The 20,406-nt window shown below is 41.7% G+C and overlaps 1 protein-coding gene across 1 annotated transcript in view; it reads left to right on the top strand.

Annotated features, from left to right (window-relative positions):
• ZC3H12C (zinc finger CCCH-type containing 12C) overlaps nt 1–20,406 on the top strand; it is an 80,326-nt gene that overhangs the window by 53,344 nt on the left and 6,576 nt on the right. Inside the window, exons 3-4 of the mRNA XM_073613488.1 lie at nt 19,216–19,355; nt 20,109–20,343. Coding sequence (XP_073469589.1) covers nt 19,216–19,355; nt 20,109–20,343 — 375 coding nt within the window. The remainder of the gene's footprint in view (nt 1–19,215; nt 19,356–20,108; nt 20,344–20,406) is intronic.

Below are 20,406 nucleotides of genomic sequence, written 5' to 3'. Positions count from 1 at the left end.
TTTAGGTATTATATTTGGTTATTTGGAATTCATCTTACCTGGTATGTAGGGACCCTTATGCCCCGTACACACGGTCGGACTTTGTTCGGACATTCCGACAACAAAATCCTAGGATTTTTTCCGACGAATGTTAGCTCAAACTTGTCTTGCATACACACGGTCACACAAAGTTGTCGGAAAATCCGATCGTTTTAAACGCGGTTTTAAACGCGGTGACATAAAACACGTACGTCAGGACTATAAACGGGGCAGTGGCCAATAGTTTTCATCTCTTTATTTATTCTGAGCATGCGTGGCACTTTGTCCGTGTACACACGATCGGAATTTCCGACAACGGATTTTGTTGTCGGAAAATTTTATATCCTGCTCTCAAACTTTGTGTGTCGGAAAATCCGATGAAAAATGTGTGATGGAGCCCACACACGGTCGGAATTTCCGACAACAAGGTCCTATCACACATTTTCCATCGGAAAATCCGACCGTGTGTACGGGGCATTAGTATTTTTGTACATCATTTATAGCTAATCTCAAGGCAGAGATAAAAGGCTCTATTTATTTTACAAGTGTAAGCGCGTGAATATCACTCTCTTGTAATACCTGTACTGTAGAGCTCAGACTGGAAGAGAAAGAATCTGTACAAGGAGACAATCAGTTGTGTTGCAGAGCTTATATGCTAGCAAGGGACTTACTGATAGGAGGAGAGAGCAGAGTGACAGAGAGATTTAGTCATGGGCTGGGAGTGGGAGAAGACCAGTAGGTGTTACTTAATAGCATTAGAGAAAAATCAGGGCTTCTGCCCTGGCGAACAGAGCTCTGTAAATCTCAGAACTGGATGGAAATAAATAAAAAACCTTTGGTAAAATCACTCACATTTCATCTGTGTATTTAACTGTTTCCTTTGAGTTCAGCTTTAAAGGTCTCATGTTAGGCAGAAGATACAGCTTTCTACTTTTTTTTTTTTCTCTGACTAGTATCACTCTAAGACCAAGGGTGATTTTTTAAATATATTGTATTTTACTGAAACATGAGTAAATGATTGAAGTTAGTACAGCCTCCCCACTTCCACTTTGCAAATTGATCATTCTCTACTAGACCTACGGATTGTTCAAAAACCTATCTACAGTCCCTCCCATATTATGATTAGAGTTGTAGCTTTTTCTACGCACTAACAAGAAGTGACTTCAGTGCTTTCCTTATACCACCTTCAGGGGTTTGGGGATAGCTGTGCTTTCACATTAGATGTGATGTCCTCAAAGACTTTATCTAGGTAAATAACACAAAACTAGGTAAATGCAAAACAAATATGTATGCACTTTTGCGATGTGTAAAGGGGCAAAAAGTTTTCCTCTGTAAGGGCATGTATAGTGGTTTTTAGATATGTTCTTTTCTTTATTGTGGCCAGGACTAATAAATAATGGCCAATTAATATAAAAATAAATGTTTAAAAAAAAAAAAAAAAGTTTTTCTTTTATTTTTTATAAATACGAAATTTAACAATTTGCCTTCTCCTCTTGAGCCAGCAGTTGTAGCTTTAGATACATGTCCACAATTCAAAGTGACCCTGTCAGTTGCTTAAAGACTGAAATAGCTGTTCTCCATAATAGAAGATACTCACCGCTCCGTCAGCATTAGTCTTACTGCTAAAGAGCTGAAGCCCCTGAAAAAGTTTTTAGTGTTGTTTACTTCCGGGAATGTCAAAAGCCTGTGACCCCTGCCACACACTGATGTTTAATAATCCAACCGCTATGTCACTACAGGGCTCAGGCTCCGTTCCCACCTGGTGATTTGGAATTGCTGGCAGAATTGCCATGATTCTGCCAGCGATTCTAAACTGCAGTAAGCCGCGTAATGTGCTTTTGGGTGCTATTCATTCTTATTAATGGCACCCCAAATGTGGTGCCATTTTGCACAACAGAATCCTGTGGAAATCGTGGCAAAACGCGCCTCTAAAAATTGCGTGAAACTTGTAGTCAAAGAAGGAGCAGGAGCTTCTTATTGGTGACAAACATGCATAGGGCAGCCTATTAAGGCGATTGGGCTGCACTATGCGCGACACGCGAAACTGTATGTAAATCGTGCTTATAAAAACGCAAGCGGGAGTGCTAATTCCCACTGCGAGAGATCTGAACAGCACCTCAGTGATGTAAGGGTTGGAAAACAGAACCACATTGTATGACAGAGGACATAAGCATCCAGCACTCCCAGAAGTATAAAATGCCAATGACTTTGTCAGAGGCTGCGGCTTTTGTATTACAGGAAACAAGTATTTCATTTTTTTAAGGGAATGACAGGGCCACTTTAAAGTATCTTAATTGTTTCTTTGATGGAAGAAGCCTGTTTTTTTTTTCACAAAGCTCAGTGACTCATCTCAATAACTTATCCATTTTCAGAGGGCTTAGTCTACAGTTTCAAATAGACAAATTGTGCCTCAAACTGTGTTGTGGTGTCACCTTAGCTTACCATGGTGCTCTGGAAATCCTTTACTGTGTATTTATTTATTTTTTTACCATTTTACCATTATATATATAATTTACCTATGTTTTATAAATGTGCAAATGATTTTTTAAAAAGGTAATTCTACCTGTATACCTAAAAAAATAAGATGAATTCTCAACACCCTCCCCACGCCTCTAGTCCCCACTGCACTTATCTGCTGTGCTGAGACTCACCCGCCTCCCACCTCTGCCGGTGTACTGATCCATACACTTTTAAACTTCATAGACAGGCCCTGAGGCTGTGTAGCAGCATCATTTAGGCAATGGCTTGCAGTCATTGGTCATCGCAGTTATATGACAGCGTTGACCAATACGCGTCAGCACAGAAGAGACTCTCAATGGTCAGGGCTGTCACATGACTGCAAGCCATTGTGTCAGGAATCAGCAGGAGGGATGGCTGAATCTGCATGTCTCTAAACAGAGACCAGGCTGTTTATGATTTAAAGCGGGGTTCCACCCAAATTTTGAACAATATCTGTATGTATTCTCTTCCTTGCCTAGATGCTGACATGCCGTTTAAAAAAATTTTAATCGCCGTAATTACCTTTTATTTTTCTATTCTTCTTTGCACTTCCTGGTTCTCCTCCCGTGGGAGTAGGCGTGTTTCTAGCCTCTCCCAGACTCCTGGGAGCTAGTCTCAGGCTTCCCAGGATGCCACTGAGCATGTGCGGGAACGAGTGGTGAATGCTGGGAGCACAGCATTCACCACATCCAGGAAATAAATGCTTGTGGGCTTCAAATGCCCACAATGAAGATGGAAACCGCCTGCAGTGAATAATATAAGTTATTCTTTCCGACGAAATCTGACACAGGCGGACATATTACACACAATATGTGAGTATGTAATGCTGAGAAGAAAAGTTTGTGAATGAACTAAAAAAAAAAAAAAACACGATAGATAGGTGGACCCCCGCTTTAAGAAAGATTTATTTACAGTGAAACAAGAAACATCCAAACACCAGCAAACAGAAAACACAGCAAACGTGAAGATACAAGTGAACCATAAACCAAAGACAAAATATTTAAGAAGCTACTTAAGTAACAGAAAGCCTAAGTAGCAACTAACTTTGCTAACTATGTACAATAAATACAAAATGGGGAACACAGAAAATCTTGGCAAAACATAAGGTGCAAAGAACAGTCAGGAAAGTGGAACCAAGACTAGGAACAGGAACAAGGAGTATACAGAGTAGGTGCAAGGCAGGAGCAGGATCATGTGAGAATCAGGCTCAGTATTAAACAGTAAGTATGCATCGGGCTGGTAGGCAAAACACTGAAGAGGAAGGCACTAGTAAAAGAGGAGCTAAATACATGCACAGCAGCCACCATCAGGTAGAGACTGATTACTGGGATCTGCTGGGAGTCACCCGCTGGTGGACACTGAAACTACAACCATCCGCCCAGAAACCATAGTGCCACCAACAGGTGATCCAGGTCCTGACACATTGACAGCATTATACTGCTACAGAGCCTCTGGGTTGTGTACAGAGTTTAAATGCCAGTTCACACCACATGCAGTCCAGTGCGTTCTTTTCTGCATCAAAACCGCATGGATAGTAGGTTATATGGTTTTCAATGCCATAGTTTACACCAGTGCTTGAAGTTTCAGTGCGTTCCAGAAAAAAAGTAGAACATGCTGCATTTTTCCTACACTGGACTGTACTGGAATGCTGTAAAACACATCAGAAACGCACTGGAACACACCAAAAATGCACTGAAACACACATGTCCTTATTTAAGGTTAAGATAAAAGGGGGGGGATGCACAAGACTGCATCAAAAATGCACTGGAACGCATCATAACCGTGCATGCAGAAAAGCATCAGGAATGCATCCAGACTGCGTTTCTATGGTGTGAACTGGCCCTAAAAGTGTATGGATTAATACACTGGCAGATGTTGATTCCCAATACAACAGATAAGTGCAGGGGGGACCAGAGGAGTGGGAAGGATTTTGGGTATTCATCTTTATTTTTTATATGTAAATATGGAATTACCCTTTAAGTATTTGTAGTGGTACTCCCATAAGGGGCTGCTGAAAGTTGTGGCCCACCTGTCACCCTGCCCAGCCTGGCATTCCATTCCCAATGACCTTGGAAACAATGAACAGTCCACGTGCTTGTTTTTGTATTTTTTATTGAGGGATTTGAACTTGGATAGGGATGGGAATATATGGGATGCCCAGTAAGATTTTAGAACAGTCAATTTGGGACAGAACTATGTACACTTTTTGTACATGACACTTCTTCAAACTCCTCCTGCACAACACTTAACTCCAGGCACAGCTAGCACATGGTTAGGCCCAACTCTGACTCAGTCAGTCCCTAGATATTGCCATTTGCAGGCAGGGACCGCGGGTCCCTTTTTAATGTAGCAAAATAGAATGGGAAGTTTTTAGTGCTAGCTGTTGTATGGTGGACTACTGTTCCTAGCAATCCCTCTTTAGGCCCTGCCAGCCCTTCTGGCTGCAGCTGCCAGACTCCACTGCCTGTGACATTGCAATCCTCACTGGCTCCACACCCAGCTCTGACTGTTTCCTCTCAGTCCTCTCTGGCATGCCTCTCCATCACCAGCTCTCCTGGCTGCTCACACACCGGTGGTTCCCTCCTGAAGACTTGCCGGGCAACACTAGCTCCTCTTTGGTTCCTCTGGGCCTCCTGACCAGATCCTCCTTGCTTTCCAGAAGGCTCCATCCTGCACTCTCCCAGAATGGGGAGCTCCCTCAAAGGCCCCAACAACCTAGTTCTCCATCTCCAGTTCTTCCACCTCACAACTCCTCCCCAGGTGACCCTGGGTATATCAAGGAGGCCTGCCCCCTGCCAATCCTAGTTGGGGATTGGTCAGGGCTCCTGAGACACCTTAGACAGCTTCACCTCTCTTCCCCTCCTCTCTTATAGAACCCTCTAGAAGCCAGAGGGAGGTAACCGAAAGATGATGCTATCTGTGAGTCACCAGCCTACTCTGGGCCACTCCCAGCCCACACAGATCAAAACAAATAGCTTCCGGCTAGACCTGTCTAATTTTACCCGCTCTGACAAAAATAATCTCAAATCTAGCACCGACCAAAGTAGAGGGTGCTACATATTATAAGCATTAGGACAGGCATATCATTGAAAGGCACAACTGTTAGACCTTGGGGGGGGGGGGGGGTTGTTCTCTGCTCTGTCTTTTGTAGACAAAGTAAAGCTAAATATAAAATCTAAAAGAAAAAAAGATCACAAGTAAACCTGCTTAATGATAATGATTTAAGTATAGATATTGAAATCCTTGCAAGCCTGTTGGTGGATGGTTCTCTTTAAACAGCTTTTAGAGTCTCAGCTGCTGTGAAACATCAAACCATAAGAGTCTCTACGTGACAAGTCTTGTTTGGAGAATGACAATAGATAGAGAGCCACAGGTTGCCACCACTGGTGCAGAATAGCATTGTCCTTCCTATATAGAAGTGTCACTGTTTGATTTCCCTTTTGATAATATTATATACCACGAACTCCAGTGACCTGGCGGGTGACACCGCGGTTTCTGGTCAGAGGGTTCTATTGTGGTTACCATGGGAAGACCCCAAAAGAAAGACAAAAGCCTTTTTTTTTCCATGATGAATATGATTTTCAGGTTTAGAGTAACAGGCAAAAATAGACAAAATTCTATTCTCCTTCTTAGTTTTCTTTCTTTGTACAGTATTTTTATATTTCGCACAATCTCCCCTAAACGCTTTACATCAGTTTTCTGCATTTCCAGCGATGAATCCAAGCCATTGATGTGCTAATGAGGTTCAGGCCTTGTGAACGCTGCTCATTAGAAAAGATGAGTTGTTAATGAGATGTTTATTAAACTCTGATTAAACCGATTTAATTTTCCCCTAACTAAAAGTTAGATGAAATAAAAAACATTATACTAAATAAAATACTAAGCAATTAATATGCTGTGTGAGATGTTATTTATAGGTGTCTGCTTTGGCTACACCATTTGTCAGAAAAAAAAGGAATGTTTCCTATATGTTTGATCCTGAAAGGAAAGCCTGCCCACACTCCATCCACCAGGCATCTACTGGGCACAAGAGAGCTGCTTGAGGTGTCCTCACATCCAGCATTTACAGATCTGTTGGAGTTTTTAAAGCCCATATCCAAACAGATGTTTTATTTAGAAATAGTGTGGATAAAATTAATGTATAACTAAAGGAAAAACTTTTTATTTTTTCATTTTGGAGTAATAGAGGGTTTTAACCCGTCAGGTTTTTTTTTGCCATCTGTGTCCCATTGATGAGATTTCCCATCACTTCCTGTCTCATAGTCAAAACAAGAGAATAAGTGAAGATCACCAGGGTCACCAGAACTAGTATCCCTATTGGAAGATTTCCCCTCTATTAATGTTCTAATGTTAGCCCAAAATTTGGGATTTTCTTTTACCTTCACGTTTTATGATAATGGTAAACAGGACAAATAGAGAGGGTGAATCTCCCTAGGAGGGGCACAGAGAGGAATAAAAACTGGCGGTGCTCTAATCTCTCTCCACGCTATCCACAATTTAAAAAAAGTTTGCCTTTTGTTATACTTTAAATACCTATTAGGTTGTATTGCTTTCTTTGTTCCAGTTGGAAATATGTCCCCTTACTTCTTGTCCCAATGACCATATAGGAAGCAAGGAGATCCCTCTAGTAGAGACCAGGGAAGGGGCTAGGCGTGAGCAAAAGGGGAAGCTGCCCCGGGCACAGTTAAACAAGGGGTCAAAGATTGGATGCAGGGTGGTACAACCATTCTACAACATGTATTACCGGGGGGGAGGGGGTGCAATTCCGGATCCTTGCTTTGGGCACTGGATGACCCTATCCCGGTACTGGTAGAGACCCAAGCAGCAGTAAAAAAACTGACAGAGTTTCTAAGACCTCATTCATATCAGCGTAGAGGCCTGTAGACCATGAATGGTCCATGTGTTTATGTGGCTTGAGCAGCTATGTGCTGCACACAGTCAGCCCATGTAAGTGTATGCACACGCAGCAGCTACACGGACTCAGCCAATTATATAGAACAGGCATGCGGGTTCAGGTGAACATTCCTAATTGTATACTGTTTGCAATCGTGTCCGTTCATCCATCACTGGTCTTCAGTGAGCAGAGAGCCTCTGACTGTCAGTCAGAGGCTCTCTGCTTTGCTCCTCCAGTACTCACTGGAGCGCCAGGCTGTGAAGGTGGTGGGAGCGGCTGGCTCAGTCTCCCAGCAGCTTGCTGAGAGGCTGAGCCAGCTGATGGTCCAGGCATCTGGGCAGATCCCAACTGTAAAGTTGAAATCCATCCAGCGCCTGGACCCGCTTAGTGAGGTCAGCCAACAGCAGGTCACAGAACTGCAGAACAAAGTGCACTCCTGTGATCCATAGGGGAATTAGGGCCAAAAGAGCTTTGGCCTTACTTCTCCTTTAATAGCCCTGTAATCTTTTTTTCATGAAGTTTTTTTATTATGTTTTCCTGCCTCCCCTGTCACCATTTTTCTATTGGTGTCAAATTGGAAAACTTGTCAGAAATGATTGATGCTGATAGCAGAGGAACAAAGCAGCAGACAGAAATGATATTTAGTGCTTTTAATTGAGACAAGTACACAGTACAGGCATACCCCACTTTTAAGTACACAATGGGGTTTATTTACTAAAGTTAGAAAGTGCAAAATCCGGCCCACTTCTGCATAGAAACCAATGAGCTTCCAGGTTTTATTACCGAAGCTTAATTGAATAAGCTGGAGTTAGAAGCTCATTGGTTTCTATGCAGAAGTGAGCCGGATTTTGCACTTTCCAGCTTTAGTAAATAAACTCCATTGCGTACTTAAAAGTGGGGTATGCCTGTATAGAGGGATATGCTTAATTCATGTTTCATGTCTGAGGTTTACTGCCACTTTAAGTATACATACCTAAATAGAACCAGAGTTTAGTGTCACTATAAGCCCTTTGCCTTCCAGTATAATGCAGCAGTTTAAAATGTGGGGGGAGGCTCAGTTATGGTAAGTGATAGCATGAACATGTGTATCCAGCAACAGTTGTGACTGTTGTGGCTTTTAGCTAGGTTTAGGCTTTATTCACACTGGCGATTAAGGCCAGTGCGAATTGTAGTAGCAGTTCCTGCATCCAGCAGTGATCACCGCAGGTAATTGCTGGCTGTGCAGAGAGCTGCAAATAGCTGTAGCTGCCTGCGATCTGTCATTATAGTGAACAGAGCCAGCAGTTGCACCTACCCCCTGAGAGTCGCAGCAGGAATCTCTGATTCCTGCCACTGCTATTCACACTGGCCCTAATTGCCGGTGTGAATGTAGCCTTAAGGGGGGGGGGGTTGGATAAATCTACATAAATCACACTTTTCAGAGGCTAAGGCCTCCTTATACATTGTTTTTCTCCTTTGCGGCAGAACTCCCAGAAGGGGAAAAGCTACTTAAAAATGCACCTAAAGCCTTGTATTTTATATGCGTTTATATGCGTTTAGGTGTGTCAAGCATTTGAGCATTAATTTATTTTGGCCATTGGAATACATTAACACTCAACCACTGCTAAACGCGTCTAGCAGTTAGATTTGTTTGGGCACGTTCAGCATTATTTCTGCTCTTCCGCTCTTCTCCTGAACGCACTTGTGATGGTTTTTTTTTCAGCCTGTAAACCTTCCTCTTCTAATCTGCCTGTAAACGCCTATGTATGTATGGACAAATATTGGGTTATTTACTAAAACTGGAGGGTGCAAAATCTCAAAAGCTCTTCGTAGAAACCAATCAGCTTCTAGTTTTTTTGTCCAAGCTTAATTGAGCAAGCTGAAGTTAGAAACTGATTGGCTACCATGCATAGCTGCACTAGATTCTGATGCCCCGGTTTTAGTATCTAGGCTTACATAGACGTGCTTTTCAGGCTTTAAAAAATTACGGCAAATGCCTGTATAAGCAGCATTGTTTTGTGTTTCAATAGTTTTTATTTGTTATTTTGAAACGAACAAGAAAAGATCACTTAGCAGAGCAGTGAACAATCCTAGCGTACTCCGTACATGTAACAGAAAAAATAGGCACACAAACATGAGGGAGAAAAGGAACAGAAAAAGACAGTAACTGTCGGGTTAGGTCTTCCACAAGGCCCCATGGAGATATATAAACTTGTAGAGGAAGGAAGGACAACAACTGATAACTGCATTAAATGTGCAAAGACATCATAAAACTTCGAGAGGCAGCCATCTAACTGACCACCTAGCGAAACATATTTATACAAAACATAAGGACCATGAGATCAAATCATCACTAAAAACATAACCCGTAAATTGGTCTAGGTGATGGTAGAGCCTCCAAACTATATTGTACAATATCTAAGGCACTTCACATTATCAGACATCATAACTGTCCCTTATGGGGGACCTCACTCCCACACATTTGCATAGGAGTATCTAAGTAATAAAAGGCTGTAGAAGCTTGGTGCCAAGATTGGCAAGAAACAAAAGAACGAGAGAAAAGTTAGAGAAAGGAAAATAAGAAAGGGTGGATCCATCCAGGGCTCCTCCATCGGTCGTCTGTGAAGTCAACTCCGTACATCAGGGTACTGTAAGGTCCCAGGGGGACCATATTTTATCAAAAAGGGAATGTTTGTCTCGCAGGACACTCACAATTTTTTCATTCAGCATAATCCACGTGAGTTTACGTTTTATTAAAGCAATGTCTATAACAGGGCTTTTTTACACAGTCCCGATAGCGATTTCGGCCGCTGGGAACATAAAGTATATCAAGGTCTGGTTATGTCGCAGAACATTTTTGACTGGCTTATTCAGTAAAGCGATTAGGGCTGGGGAAAAAATCAATTCAAATCTTGAATCGAGTTGAGAGGTCAAATCGATTCAAAATTTAAGCAAATCGATTTTTTTAGATTTTTTTTTTTCACCGCGCCGTTTCTGAGGAGCTGCGAGCAGGAGTTTTTAGGCGAGTCCGCGGCTTCAGGCTAGTCCGTGAGGCCGGACACCGCGGACTTGGCCAAAGCCGCGGCCTCGCCTAAAAAATCCTGCCCGCAGCTCCCCAGGACCGGCGCTGACACCGCGCCGGCCCTGAGGAGCTGCGGGCAGGAGTTTTTAGGTGAGGCCGCGGCTTCGGCCTAGTCCGCGAGGCCAGACGCCGGGGCCTCGGCCAAAGCCGCGGCCTCGCCTAAAAACTCCAGCCCGCAGCTCCTCAGGACCGGCGCGGTTTCCAAAAAAAAAAAAAAAACCTCGATTCGAATCGTGCATCGAGTTTTTTGTAGCCTCCCTGGCGGTATTCCTGAGTGTGGCTCGGGGTTAAAATTCAGTACCATTAGCGGTAACCCCGAGCCACACTCGGGATCGCATTGCAGGATCCTGGGGCGGCGTTACTTACCTTGTCCCCGGGATCCTGCGATGTCACCCGCAGTGTCCGAGGGCTCCGTCCTCCTCCGAAGCCTCTCCGTGCCAGGCTCCGTTCCCTGCGAGCGGCGCGACGCACGGGGGCGGAGCCTGGCGGCAAATTCAAAAAATAGTAAAAATCATAACACATACAGTACTGTAATCTTACAGATTACAGTACTGTATGAAATGCTTTCACATCCCTTTTGTCCCCAGTGCTTTGGCCCATGCCCTGCATGCAGTTTTATATGATATATACTGTTCTTTCTGCCTGGAAACTGGAGATTGTCCATAGCAACCAAAAAGTGTCCCTTTATGTCAAAAGTGGCTTTAGACCAGCTAGAAAACAGCGATAGTAAATTAGAACACTTGCAGAATTGAGCGATAGTGAATTGTGGGGAAATTTATTTTATTACTATTTTTTTTTTTTTTTTTTTAATTATTTATTTTTATTTATTATATTATAATTTATGTTTTTGTGTTTCAAACTTTATCATACCCGGGATATCTACTAGACTCTGGTTTGGACAGATTTAAGTGTGTTATTGTTAAGATTTACAGACCTACAATATAAAACGCCAAATTTCCATGCAAAATAATTGTACCGCTTTCAGCACCTAAAATCCGAAATAATCATACCGCCAGGGAGGTTAAGAAAATCTCTGATTTTTTCTTTTGGAAAATCTCCCAGCCCTAAAAGCGATGCTAGCGTCTTTGGTGATATTAACCATTGTGACTGAGAATATGAGTGAGCACTCAACCAGAAGTGACGAACTTTAGGGCACGTCCACCATACATGCATAAGTGGCATTTCTTAAGCCCAGTGTGCATGAGGCTTTAGTGACTCAAACAGTCTCTTGGAATAGCTTGTTTGCAGTGAGGTGGACTATCTTCATAGTCCCAAAGAAATATTAGAACCTGAAAGGTGATTGAAACTGCTGCTCATCTACCAAAAACAAATATATCAGCTTCGGGTGGACTGCAGTAGAAGATTCATATAAACGTATGGGGTTGCTGTGTACACCTAACTACTTAAATACATGTATCCTAGCATTGTCCACCCTATACAGGGTTGGCCAACTTTCCTTAGACCTTGTTGCAATGTTATTTCCTTGGAACATGCATGGAATGTGTGACTAAATCCCATACAGTGTTCAATTAACAATCTTCCCATTGCGCAGATTGCCGTCAGTGCTGTGAATGGAAATTCATGTGATAAGTAGTCATTGCTGTAATTGCATATGAGAGATCCCACTGTAGACAAGAAATCATTACACTGAATTTGCTCTTGTAATGTCCCTTCCATCTTTTGAATTACAAGAAGCAATTTCATCTTCCAGAGAGTTTTACATGAAGAGAGAAGGATTCCGAGTGAGCTATCACTGGTCTTCTCACCTTCGGGACAAGTCTCAGCACATTCCTGTGGTTGCCCCTTCATTCAAGGTCTCTACCTTTATCCTGTATTTCTAAACTGGCATGAAATGATACTTCTGGTCGATCTATAGCACAGAGGATCCTGATTGTATGCAAGCAATGGGTTAAACAGTGGTGGCTGGTGGTCATTTTTTTCGGGGCGGCGGCAAACAGTGCACCAGCCAACCACTGGTGGCTTCCCAGGCTCTCCTCCGTGGACATCACGAGCAGCTTCTGCTTCCCCTGCTCGGCGGCGTCCGTATCCTCCAACCTCGGCGGCCAATTAGAATGCTTCTCCTTTCGGCCAATCAGGAAACAGGTCTCAAACCCGCGCTTTCTGATTGGCGGAGAGGTGGTTCAGTGTTTCATTCACTGTTCTCACACACATGGGTGAGCTCCGAGCGCATTCTCAGTGCCCCGAACCCACCCTATATTGAAGCCTATTAGAGCCTCTGGCTCTAATCGGTGCTTCAAAAAACCGCCCACCCCACATTGGAATTTATGCGCCCGGCATCCTGAAAGGGGCTGAATGCATGGATGGGGGTGGCGGCGATGGATAGGGGAGGCGGCGCCCGTGCACCCTTAATGGACGAGCTGACCCTGGGGTTAAAGTATATCCAAAGCCAAACTTTTTTTATTTTTTACTACATAGGAGAAGGGTTCAATCCCCTGTCATTTTTTAACCCATTGGGGAGATTTTTGTGCACTTCCTGTCCTGTAGACACAAAAAGAAGTGAAAGGAAATCTATCTAAGTTGTGGAAAACCATCTCTTAAAGTATAACCAAAGACAAAACTTTTCTTTTAGTTTTGGATAGAGTGGAGAGGGATTAGAACGTTTGTCAGTTTTTATTGCTGTCTGTGTCCCCATTGGGGAGATTTACTCTTTATATCTGTCCTATTTACCATTATCAGTGAAAGTGAAAGAAAATCCCAAATTTTGGGTCATCCCCAGAAAAGTAATAGAGGGGAAATCTTCTAATGGGGACACTAGTTCTGGTGACCTGGAGGTCTCCAAGGAATTCCCTTAATTTGCAGGGATTTCCTCTCATTTTCTGTTTGGCTATGGGACAGAAAGTGTAGGGAAATCTCCGCAATGGGACACAGATGGCGAAAAAAAGAAATCTGTCAAGGGTTATGACCCTCTCTTACTCTATCCAAAATGAAAATAAAAATGCTTATAGTTCTACTTTAAGCTGGCCATACACTACATTTGCATGAACATTCTCAGTACAGTACATTCAAGCTTGACAAATGTCGGTTGGAAATACTTCAAAATTTTGCTTGGTTTTAATATTCGATTTTGGAATGAATCAACTTTACTGAATGAAAGCCACATTCGCTATTAGACGTTTGCTCATTCAAGAAAAATGCTTCCTTTTGTTCCTTTAAATTTTCTTCTTACTTTGGTTGAAAGCGAACATCAGTTTGACTCCACTAATGATTAGGAAATCAAACAAACTTTCTTAAAATAAAAAATTTCAAACAAAATTCTACTAGTATATGGCCTACTTTAGACAGTTGTCACCATAACAAGTGTTAGTTGGAAGATTACATCTCTATTATTCTGTTGACAATTACAAATTTGGGACTTTCCCTCACTCTCTCCCACTTTTGGTGCCAGATCCGGTGGTCACCAAGACAAATGAATCTACCCAGTGAGGAGATTTAGATACACTTCAGATACACTTTAAAGTGGAACTACTCTATGTGCATAATAAAAAACAAAAATGATGATACAGTCTATCGCAGCAATTTTTATCCTATTTTTATTACCCAAAGTTACACTCTAATGCCCCGTACACACGGTCGGATTTTCCAACGGAAAATGTTCGATGGGAGCTTGTTGTTGGAAATTCCGACCGTGTGTAGGCTCCATCGGACATTTTCTATCAGAATTTCCGACACACAAAATTTGAGATCTGGATCTCAAATTTTTCGACAACAAAATCCGTTCTCGTAAATTCTGATCGTGTGTACACAATTCCGACGCACAGTTCCACGCATGCTCGGAATCGAGCAGAAGAGCCGCACTGGCTATTGAACTTCATTTTTCTCGGCTCGTCGTACGTGTTGTACGTCACCGCGTTCTTGACATTTGGAATTTCCGACAAGATTTGTGTGACCGTGTGTATGCAAGACAAATTTGAGCCAACATCCGTCAGAAAAAATCCATGGATTTTGTTGTCGAAATGTCCGATCGTGTGTATAAGGCTTCATGCACACTGGGTTTAAAAAAGAACGTCTGTTCTCTTTGGAGTAAAAAACGCTCATATAAAGCATTTTTTGTACAAAGTTTAGACGAGTTTAGGAGAGTTTTAAGTTTTTTCTGCCAGTGAGCTCCAATCAGAAACGTGAATAAGACGTTTTTTTTTTCCTGCCTCTAAACGTTGATCTCAAAATATGCCTGTAAACGTCCTAATGTGTATGGACACATAGGATAACATTGAGTTGCTTCTACAGGCAGAACACAAAACTCCTTTAGAAGCAACGTTTTTTACGCCAGTGTGCATGGAGCCTAAAGGTGGCTACACATTATGCAATTTTCTTCTACAATTTTCATTTAGATTTACCAAAACCATATAATATGAAGTCAAACCTAAATACTTTCAATTTGTATGCAATCAGGCAGGCCCTTGCACTACATAATTGAAGGTAAATCTAAAGGAAATTGAACAAAAAAAATTGTATATGTTTGTCTAGCTTTAAGAGTTAGTTCACCTTAACCAAAAGACTGCCTATGCAGGCGACTGTAGATAAAAAACAACTGTGCAGCTTTGACTATCATTAAATAATGCCCTTACTGTAGGTGTAGGCCATTTATGTACCTCCCAATGCTGGCTGAAAAACTTCCAAAAATGGCATCTTTCCATCCAGCCTTATTGCTAGGATGTTGCTAAGACACCCACAGCCATTGCTGCTTCCCCCGTGTGATCACAAGAGCGATATGTCAAACCCCCATGCCTGTGGTCCACCATCTCCTCTGTTGCAATATGGCTGATCTCAGAGCTCCTACAACAGGGCACAAAGAGCACATGCAAGGGGTTTTAATTAGCTGGGATCGTCTTAGCAACCTCCTAGCAACAAAGCAGGACTGAATGATGCCATCTCTGGGTTTTCCATCCAGTATTTAAATGGCCTACACCAATAGCAAGGGCATTGTTTAACGATAGTCAAAGCTGCACAGTTGTTTTTTATCTACAGTTGCCCCTTACCTGCATAGGCAGTCTTTTGGTTAAGGTGAACTAACTCTTGTCAAAGCTGCACAGTTTGTTTTTATCTACAGGCACCCTTTAGAGCCGTGCATGATGTCATAAGCCTAGGCATTTTTCCAGACAAGAAACAGGAAGTGGGCTGTATAAGGTATTTACTGGCAAAAAAAAAAAAAAAAAGTTTTACTATCCAAAGTTATAACAAGGGCAGAATATTTAATGGATGATAGGATAAAAAAATGACTGAAGGTCCGCTTTAAGTTGACAATTCAGAGGGTTGGGGTTATGAAGAAAAAGTATGAGGAGGACCTTATTTCTACTTGGTTTCTGTAGATAATGGTCTCAACCCCCATTCGCAAATTCACCTAGTAATAGCTGCAGAATGTAGAAAAGAGGTAGTAAGAGTTCTTTGTTTTCTGCTTCGTTTGTCAGATGCTGCTTTATGTGTGTGAAAGGTAGACATTTACAAGGACGAAGAGGCAGCATTGTGCTAATTTTTGTATGCTTATAGAACACTCAGTTATTTTGTGAACTGAGCAAATATTAATGAAATCACAAGATAACAATAAGGCAAAGATTCTTATTGAAGAGAAGCTATGATGTTTAAGCTTAGTTTTATAGCAATTATTTTTTTTTTGTTTTTTTTTTTAAGTTTACGGGTACTTTATGAATATGCAAACTGATGTGTTATATCTGGGTTATATCTGGGTTATATCTATTTCTCTTTAAAGGCTAAGTTTACCTTTGTTCACTTTTTTTTCTAAATTCCAGCTCCCCTGTGTACCAATATAGCATTAATGTACTTATTTTGCAAAAATAAAACAGCTTTCCATTTATTCTACACACACTTACCTTACTCTCTTCATGACTGTTTAAAAACACGTATCCATTACTCATGCCTTACTTTCTGGACAGACTTTAGGTCATGATACAGAAAGGAGTTGACCAGGGTAGATGATGCAGGGTGTGTGCTAATGAGGTCAGCTGGTCAAAACTCCTTCCTGTGTTATGACCTCTAGTCTGACCAGGAAGTAAGGCAGAAGTAATGGATAAGTGTTATGAAACAGCCATGAAGACAGTGAGGTAAGCATGTGTGTGGAATAAATGGAAAGATGTTTTATTTTTGCAAAATAAGTACATTAATGCTATATTGGTACATAGGGGAGCTGGAATTTAGAAAAAAAAAGGTGAACTTAGTATATAGTCTTTGTTTTACTGTTAAGCATTTATTACATGACAAAAGATTACGAAAGCACTGTGGGTTAACTAAAGAGACAGCACAGCATAGTTGTTTGCTTTATAGCACACTCTCTCTGATTGGTAGGTTTGTTTTCATCAAAAAAGCAAACAGGGAGCCTTCAAATTATCCCAAAAGGAATGAATCACTCTGATGGGTCTTTATTTTGTTTGTAATTTGCAACTTCTGTATAGAACAGGATTTTGTTCATCCAAGGGACACGTGAAGAGGATTCTAAAGCACCACCTGGTGGCTAACAATAAATAAATACATTAAAATGTTAATATACAGTATTTCACATACAATCTCCTGACAGAGCGGGAAACATGTAGAAACCAACTACAAATTCCATTTAATGATTAGGACCACATTCATGCTAGAAATAAAACTTTAGCTGTAACATGAAATAAAACACTTAGCATTTGTGTTGGGGTGAAACCTATTAGAGGTACATAGTCCAATTATTGATTGGCCCTTTTCTGAAGATCAACACTCCATGACTGGATCACCTTAAGTTTTGAAGCTAATATTGCCTTGGATATGTTATACTATAGATGGGTTATGGTATAGATGGGTTGGAAGATGCATTTTTGTGAGGCCCACATTTACATGCCGGTATTGGGACTGAGCCTAATATTACCTAACATATAGGTAAAAGGGACCCTTTCATTTGTCTATGCAGGATGACATTTTTTTAACATCCCTTTTTCCCTGCAGAACATGCTCACCTTCTCTTTTGCCCCTTGATTCCTAATTCACTTTTCACTTCCAGCACTTCCGGGTATGGTCCAGTTTTTGACTCACTTTCCCCCCTGACAACACTAGGAACCTCCAGACTGACCCAGTCTAGTCCTGTGGGCCCAACAAAAAAGTCTATAGCACTGTGTGAGCTCTGACAAACCCTTACATGGGGCTTTTTTCCCTGGCTTTAGTGGCTGTACAGAGCAGTGCAGGAGCAAGAAAAGGTGAGTATGTACTGTTGGGTTGGTGGGGGGAGGGGAGTAAATGAATCTTTTATTTTGTCCTCCATGGGCAAAGTAAAGGGAAATTTTAAAATAAAAACATTCTGTGCTAGCTAACTCTATTTCATATCAGGCTGCTCACATGCAAGAAACGGAAGTACTGTATAGCCTTATCTTCCTGTATTAACCAGAGCAAATCCAGGGGTATCGGGATTTAGTTGATGTCACCTTGGTCATCCAAGCAATAGTTGAGCTACACTACGAGGTTGATTTACTATAAATGGAGAGTGCAAAATCTGGCACAGATGTGCATGGTAGCCAATCAGCTTCTAACTTCAGCTTGTTCAATTGAAGTGTTACTAAACCCAGGAGCCTGCATATCTGGTCTCCCACAGTACACAGAACATGGTAATGCAATTATTTTAGTAAATATAAATTGCTAAATACCTTTTCTCATTGGCAGTTAGAGCAGTCTTGTGACTTCTATCAGTGTCCAGCAGAGCACTGGTCAAAGCTTGTAGGAGGAGTTTTCATTCTCCCCTGGTTGTCCAATGAGGCTGCAGGACCCCTGACCCTTTGTCTGGATAGTGCTGATTGGCCCTGTGCCGATCACATGCAATTTCCCAAGAAAAATAAAAATCTCTAGAAATACAATCCAAACTGAGTATGTGCAGAGTGCCCCCAAGGCTCTGCTCTATCAGGAGATGGTTTGGGGACAGTGGAAGAAGGGGAGAATCAGAATAAGATGGGATCAAACTGCCTTTTTACACAGTGCAGAGGATTAACTCCTTAGGTTCCACAGTGAGTATAGCAAGCATGCTTTACTGCATATACAGACTGATTTTACTGTTGTGGGTTTAGTAACACTTTAAGCTCTGATAAAAAAAAACCTGGAAGCTGCAGAGCTGCACCAGATTTTGCACTCTCCAGTTTTAGTAAATCAACCCCTTTACCTGTTTTACTGAGTTGGCTTAGCTCTGAATTAGTACTTTTAGTCAAGGCAGCTCCCTGTTGGCCCTGTAATGCAATGGGTGGCCTTGCTGACCAGTAGGGAGGTGGTGGAGGCCAACATCAACTTTAATAACTACATAAAAATTGCCCAGTTTAGTTCCAGGTTTACTATGCATGCATTTTTTTATGTTGGAATGGAGTGTATCAATTAATCTGATGAAATTGTTGTTCAACCTCTACTTTATATTGTTAACTGTTAGTTGTATCTTTGTGGGAGCTTCATTAGACATCAAAAACTCCTGGTATTTCTTAGTATACATAACATAATCAATGTAGTACTTTTAGAGAAACAAAAGCATTCTGCATATTTAACTTTTAAACAAGGAATTGTCCCTGCAAATCAGGCTAATAGGAGGCAGTGTATTATACATTAGTAGGTTTATGTATTCCTACCAGAAGCATGTACTTATGGCATCCATGGCTTAAACCTCCTTTTACAAGAAGCACAAGGCTCCTCCTGGAAGGTGGTAAGAGAACTATACAGTTTGAACCTTTAAAACTGTTTGAACAACTCTAATGCAGTTTTCTCCCTGTTGTAGTCATGGTAATAAAGAAGTGTTTTCTTGCCGTGGGATCAAGCTAGCTGTCTCCTGGTTCTTGGACAGAGGACATAAGAATGTCACCGTGTTTGTACCAGCCTGGAGGAAAGAACAGTCCCGGCCAGATGCGCTCATAACTGGTGAGTTTCACTTCAATACCTTTTTATAGAATTTTTAACAAAATTAGTATAAATAGCCTTCAATGCATTATTGTTTGCATGCTTTGGGGTCTGTAGTGTCATGCCAGGGGCTGGATTTACTATGCCCCCTATGTCAACTATGTTGTGATTCCCACTTTTTTACCCCAGTGAACCAGCTAGTCTTAGTATAATACTAACAGTATCAGATGTCTAGGTACAAGCCTTCCCAATATATGTCAGTAAACCTAGAACAGACTAGGTAAAATGTTGTCCTACTCTGATACCAATTCAGATATAAGTGTATGGGCCCAGAGTGGGTAAGCTGTAGGTGCAGAGTACAGTGTTCTACCAGCAAGAACCCATCGTCCCCACTGAGAAAGTGTGCAGAGACAGCAAAATGAGGATACAGCTGGTTTATATTAGCGGGCATTGCAGAAGTTTGGAAACTACACATAAATATATTACTGACAGTCAGCAACATAATATGTGGCTGGCTGTATGCCGCCCCAGGCAACCTTGCCACCCTAGGCTATGGTATTTGTTGGCTAGGCTGAAACATAGCCCTGATTGTACTCAATGGGCTGTGTTTAACCTCAGCTAGTTGCCATAGGGCTTCTGTAGACACATACCTGCTGTGTCTGTGAAGGGGCCAGCTAAGCAGCCTCTGGCTAAAACTTGTCAAGAGTTTGAGTTACATTGTAGACTACTGTACAAATTCTGCATTAAGCTGAAAATATTTTTTTTTCATATCAGATCAAGAAATCCTGCGCAAGTTAGAAAAGGAGAAGATCTTGGTGTTTACTCCATCCCGCCGAGTCCAGGGAAGAAGGGTAGTGTGCTATGATGATCGCTTCATAGTGAAGCTGGCATTTGAATCAGATGGCATTATTGTGTCTAATGACAACTATCGGGATCTGGCCAACGAGAAGCCTGAATGGAAGAAATTCATTGACGAGAGGTTGCTAATGTATTCATTTGTCAACGACAAGTAAGTGTTATAGGGAATGATAAAAATGACAGATATATTAAAGCAGTAGTCTCCAAACTGCGG

The sequence above is a fragment of the Aquarana catesbeiana genome, linkage group LG02, assembly GCF_042186555.1.
Source record: "Aquarana catesbeiana isolate 2022-GZ linkage group LG02, ASM4218655v1, whole genome shotgun sequence".
NCBI classification, from domain to species: Eukaryota; Metazoa; Chordata; class Amphibia; order Anura; family Ranidae; genus Aquarana; species Aquarana catesbeiana.
Note: the sequence above shows the minus strand (reverse complement) of the source record. Positions and strands in the feature narration are given on the sequence as shown.